Source organism: Zea mays, chromosome 8 (genome assembly GCF_902167145.1).
Source record: "Zea mays cultivar B73 chromosome 8, Zm-B73-REFERENCE-NAM-5.0, whole genome shotgun sequence".
In the NCBI taxonomy this organism is placed as follows: domain Eukaryota; kingdom Viridiplantae; phylum Streptophyta; class Magnoliopsida; order Poales; family Poaceae; genus Zea; species Zea mays.
The window spans coordinates 15995815-16001946 of NC_050103.1; the positions used below are offsets into that span (position 1 = coordinate 15995815).

General features: G+C 50.7%; 1 protein-coding gene across 1 annotated transcript; it reads right to left on the reverse strand.

The window, feature by feature from the left end:
- Window positions 1–1121: 1121 nt before the first annotated feature.
- LOC542651 (pyruvate decarboxylase) lies at window positions 1122–4542 on the reverse strand. The gene is made up of 6 exons (NM_001112175.2): window positions 3955–4542; window positions 3100–3263; window positions 2367–3017; window positions 1915–2032; window positions 1625–1813; window positions 1122–1535 (listed from the first exon to the last, which is right to left on the reverse strand). The coding sequence occupies exons 1-6, from the start codon at window positions 4441–4443 to the stop codon at window positions 1365–1367; spliced, it is 1782 nt and encodes a 593-aa protein (NP_001105645.1). The 5' UTR covers window positions 4444–4542; the 3' UTR covers window positions 1122–1364.
- Between the last annotated feature and the right edge of the window lie 1590 nt (window positions 4543–6132).

The following is a 6132-nucleotide window of genomic DNA, read 5'->3' on the forward strand; positions in this document are numbered from 1 at the left end:
CGTCGTCATGGAGCGTGCGGGGCGCCATCATTACTCGTATAGTAGCGCGGAGTTCGTCGTCTTCCGGGGCTGAGCCCGAGTCCGAGCCCTGGGGTCGGGCGAAGCGGAGTTCGTCGTCCTTCGGGGCTGAGCCCGAGTCCGAGCCCTGGGGTCGGGCGGAGCGGAGTTCGTCGTCCTTCGGGGCTGAGCCCAAGTCCGAGCCCTGGGGTCGGGCGGAGCGGAGTTCGTCGTCTTCCGGGGTTGAGCCCGAGTCTGAGCCCTGGGGTCGGGCGAAGCGGAGTCCGTCGTCTTCCGGGGCTGAGCCCGAGTCCGAGCCCTAGGGTCGGGCGAAGCGGAGTTCGTCGTCTTCCGGGGCTGAGCCCGAGTCCGAGCCCTGGGGTCGGGCGAAGCGGAGTTCGTCGTCTTTTGGGGCTGAGCCCGAGTCCGAGCCCTGGGGTCGGGCGAAGCGGAGTTTCCTATGACGCCTGAGGCCGGACTTGGCTACTGTCAGCCTCACTCTGTCGAGTGGCTCAGCAGTCGGAGCGGCGCAGGCGGCGCTGTCCTCTTGTCAGACCGATCAGTGGAGCAGCGAAGTGACTGCGGTCACTTCGGCTCTGTCGACTGGAGGGCGTGCGTCAGGATAAAGGTGTCACGCCACCTTTGCATTAAATGCCCCGGCGATTTGGTCGGTTGGCGTGGCGATTTGGCCAAGGTTGCTTCTTGGTGAAGACTGGGCCTCGGGCGAGCCGAAGGTGTATCCGTCGCTGGAGGGGGTCCTCGGGCGAGACGTAGATCCTCCGGGGTCGGCTACCCTTGCCCGAGGCTGGGCTCGGTCGAGGCGTGATCGCGTCCCTCGAATGGACCGATCCTTGACTTAATCGCACCCATCAGGCCTTTGCAGCTTTGTGCTGATGGGGGTTACCAGCTGAGATTTAGGAGCCTTGAAGGTACCCCTAATTATGGTCCCGACACCTTTGTCGAGTGTTTTTCAGGCTTTGTCGAGTGCTTCAGACACTCGGCAAAGCCGTGGATTCTGGTAGTGATAGAGAAGGTTAAGATTGAGGAAAACATGTTAAAAGATATTGTATAGGATAAAGAGTTATAACCAAGTGGATGTTCCAATAATGAAATAGACTGAAATCTAGTTTAAGTCCATATTGTATTTATCTAGGACTCAATCAGCTTGTATATACTCAGACCCGAGTTTAGACTGTCCATGATTCCTCCAAGCGGCTCTCTAGTTTTACAACAAGGACTTGCAACATCAGTGAATTACAGGGACAATTTATTCAGAAATCGGCAGCATGTCATCGCCGAGACTTCTTGTTATGGGCGTCACCAGAAAGCGGATCGGTTTACAGGGCAATTCGGGAGACCTGATGTATTCACTGAGGATTAGGTGGACGGCTATTCGCCGCAGAAACCCTAGATCCCCACTCGAGAAGCGCTTTGCTGGTGTCATCCTTATGCACGATGACCTCGATGAAGCATAAGCAGTCCTTCTTAGGTCCTAGAGCTGCCTCCAGCGCCTCCGTCAGCTCCTCCTCTGTTCGAACCTGCGAAAAGAGGATGCGAAGTGTCAGTTGCAGTGTGGCATTTGGTGACCACAGAATTACAGCAATACGAAATACAGTCACCAACCAACCTTTGCTGTGTAGCACGCGCCCTCGCCATTGTGGAACGCTTCCACCAGACCGGTGTAGTTCCAGTTCTTGATAACGTTATAAGGGCCATCGTGAATCTCCACCTCGATTGTGTACCCTCCATTGTTTATCAGGAAGATGATGCTGTTCTGCCCCCACCGGAGCATCGTTGACACTTCTTGTGCCGTCACCTGAATCCGAGTCAAATGAAAACTCTTACCACATATTTTTCAAGGAATTGATATAGAAAACGTAGGAAGATTCCATCGTTTGGAATCACTACCAATCATACCTGAAAGCTGCCGTCTCCAATGCAGGCAATGACACGTTTATCCTTGGCAGCCTGTGCGTATCCTAGAGTTGCGCCCACTGACCAGCCAATTGATCCATACTGCATCTGGAATTCGTACCTGGTGATTGGTGAAAGCAAAAGATGCCTGGTTACTAGGAGTAACTCGATGACAGAAAGCATCTCAACATACTGAACCAAAGTTTGATGTCACTATCATATAGTATGAAATATATTCTCTTTATGGTGAAGACTGAAGAGGCCGACAACATTGAAATTCTAGTGGTGTAAAAGAATCAGAGCAACATCCATCAGATTTTTTTTTTATCTGACTCGGCCTAAATCAGCGATACCACTTGCTACCCCCGACCAAACAGTGCAGAAGAAACTGACAGATGAATTTTGCATCACTACAAAATTTCACAGCAAAATCATGATTCGAAAGAGGAGCTTACCCACATCCTTCCGGTAGCTTCAGCTTCTGGCAGTTAAACCACGAGTCCCCAGTCTCTGCGATGACAGCCATGTCGCCGGACAGCATTGCCTGAATATGCTTGAAGAGCACGTTCACTCTCAACGGCTCGCCAGGTTCAGATGAAAGTGGTTCGCCTGGAGGCACATAAATTCGACGGTAGTTCTCATACGCGACAGTGTTCTTCTTCAGACGGGTTGCAAGGGCATGAAGGAAATCCTTCATCAGAACACACCCAAACGCGGGTCCATGCCCGACCACCACCCGCTCTGGTTGGACAATGATGGCCTTCTCCTTCTTGAGGAGCAGCGAGTACCCAACCGAGCTGTAGTCGTTGAATACGGGGCCAGCAAATAGGTAGGCATCGGCAGACTCGACGATCTCAGCACAGAATGGAGTGCTCACCGCACCCCAGTACGTGCCAATGAACCTAGAGTGGTGCACTGGCACTAGCCCCTTCGCAGAAGGCATCACGGCAACGGGATAGCCGCAGGCATCTGCCAGCTCTGCCAAGGCTTCCCATGCTTTGGACACCCTCATCTTTGGCCCACCTACAAGCACTGGCTTGACGGCTTTGTTCAAGAAAGCCGCGGCGGCTTCCACTGCAGCCTCCAGGTTCATCTGGTTCGATAGCCTGCAAAATCGTTTTACAAACTGATCGTCACTTTGCCCTTATATATGCACAAGTCAGAGCTCTCGGAGTTTCTGAAATATACCTTGGGGAGAGGAAGAAAGGGACGGGATGGCGGCTGAAGGTGGGATGTGGGATCGAAGGGAGGTTGCAGCTGATGCTAATGTAAACAGGCTTGCTCTCCTTGATTGCCGTGGAGATGGCAGTGTCGATCTGCTCATGCGCATCTTCCAAGTTGTTCACCACAGCCTGTGACACATGAACAAAGAACGTAATGCCTTAGCAAAGGTTGAAATAGAAGAAAGGGTTTTGGAGTTTTGGTTAGTATAAATGGATGTTATCTGCTGTGGCACTCCGGTGTATGCGTTTGAACTGTCAATTTCACAAGTCTCTTATGCATGGTGCATCGATCAAGAGGTAGGTAGAGTCCAGAACTGATGTTTCATCAGTAAATACCATGCCATGTAAAAGTTAGTGCTTGCAGTAACCATTCATGGCTGCAAATGGTACCTTTTGAAAACAGATAGGTCATGGTCAACCAACTAGGATTATATAGAAATGGTTACGACAGTTTATTACAGTTTGAGTGTTTGACCAACATTGTGCTGCCACCTGACCGCAGTACCAAAAAGATGCAGGAAACCTGTACTGAACCAAATAGTGATTTCCAACAGAGTCATGGTAATTTCGGCAGTTAAGAAAAGCAACGTTTCATATATTTTTTCACCTGATAACCACACATGCAAGAAAAAAAACATAGCTTGTAGGGTCCTCCAACAGTGGACACGTAACGCAGTATTTTTTTTCTTTTTTGAGAAACGCGTAACGCAGTGGTAGGAGTGTGCTCGTTAGCAGACGTCTATAGAACTGGGCCCTGCGTTATTACCCGACACGCGAACAAAAAAAAAAGAAGAAGAATTAGAAGAGGAATTACCCCTACCTGATAGCACGTGACGTTCTGGAAGCACCTGAGCTCCTGCGTGAAATCAGGCAAGCCGATGGTATGGTGCAGGATCCTGTTACTCCCGTAGTCGTTGCTGTTGGGTCCGCCGACGATGCACACGACGGGGAGGTTCTCGCTGAAGGCGCCGGCGACGCCGTTGATGGCGCTGAGGCCGCCGACGGTGAAGGTGACGGCGCAGGCGCCGACCCCGCCGGCGCGCGCGCGGGCGTACCCGTCGGCCGCGTACGCCGCGTTGAGCTCGTTGCAGCAGCCGACGAGGCGGACGCCGCCCGGCTCGGCCTCCAGCTCGTCGAGGAGCGTGAGGTTGAAGTCCCCCGGCACCGTGAACACGTCCCGGGCGCCCACCTCCGCCAGGCGCCGCGCCAGGTGCCGGCCCAGCGTCGCGTCGCGCGGGGCGGACGCGGACGGCGCTGGGTGACGCGCCGCGTCGGAGGCTGCCGGGACGGAGCCGATCGCCGTGTCCATGGCGGGCGCGGGGGGAGGGTCGGCGAGGGAGTGGAAGGATGGTTCGGGAGGAAATGCTGGCTGGCGACTTGGCGTGTATACTAGGATGGTTGTCGGGTGGGTTGGAGCGTTGGAGTCCAGTGGAAGTCGTGCCCGTGGCATTTTACGGTGGAGCTGTGTCGCAAAGAAACAAAATCTATGGGTGGAACTGCGTGGGGCTGGGCGTGTCAGCGTCTCAGCGAGCCTGCTAGAAGGCCTAGAACAGATGGCGCCGGGGCGCCGGGCTTGCGTGGCCGTGGACTTTTGGGCAGGGTCAGACGGCACCTGCAAATCTACAACCGCAATGCAATCCGGGGGCGAGTGGGCGACTGACTCGCAAGCCGGAAGTTTCTTTATTTTTCTTTCTTGGGCCGCAAACCGGAGTAACAGGAGTATGTATCCAAATTTCAAATGAATATATATATACTAGATATATGCTCGTGCGTTGCCACGAGAGTTAAAAATTTGTATAAAACATAGATATGTAACGATAACTGTCACTATAATATAAAAATCTGTTTAGCAAAATATCACCTTAACACTAATATTATATTCTAAATATAGACTGAATGCTTTGGTATCTATTCACAGTCGAAGATTTAACTGGAAAAACTTGATTAATCATTCATTGCCAAGATGCAACTAAGAACATAATAAGAACCTAATTTGGAAGGACGAGAAAGAATCAAATGCACACGGTTCAGCTCATCCTTCTGAATTGAACATCCATCAAAGCAAGCATAGCATAGCTATATGCATTGATAAGTAGGTTAAAATAGATCAAACAATCTAGGAGATAAATAATATACTTATGTGAGTAGCTAACACGACATTTGGTATAAGTTTCATATCCTAACTTTTCACATATGAGCATGCCGCGCGATAAGGTAAGCGGGGGCACGTTTTGGTCTACGTTACCTTCTTTATAGTTAGTAGTGATTGGTTCTTCAGATTAAGCTAGCTGTCCTTTGGTAAGGCCTACTTATATGAGTACTCTCTCTCCCTGTGTGTGTAGATATATATATATACACTAAGTCCACAGTGCACACAACCGTACCTGAAAATTTGCAGAGTGAGCGCCACCCAAATGGTACCTAATTTCAGTAGCTACACCATCTCCAATGCCGCCTATGCACATGACTGGCGGCTACCGAAACAGGACGATGGAATTCGCCTCTGCAGTGGCCTCCCTGCACCGGCAGCAGCACACCATGTAGTCGACGTCGACACCAACCACTACTCATCAAACACTATCGCCGGCGCTGCATTCCAGACATCCTCCGATCCTGCTGCCACATACTGCCGAGCTCCATAGGCGTGATCACAAATAAAATGTAACATACTGCCGAGCTCCATAGGCACTAATCAGCGGTCCGTAACTTGGTTCTGGTTGCACACATAGAACTGCCACTACTGCCACCTGCAAAGGTACATAATATCAATCAGAATGATTGGAAGGGTAAATTCGTATGAAATAAAGACCATCAATATGCTATCGAAACAGTACTTGGTTTTATCTAGGCATAAAACATTTATTTGGCTGACAATTATATTTGCATTCCCTTTTTTCTATGCTAGCTAATATTTCTAAAACATATGATAACCTAACCCATCTAAGATCGAGATGGCAATTAGAGGCATATCTTAATCGACAAGTTGAACTATATCTAT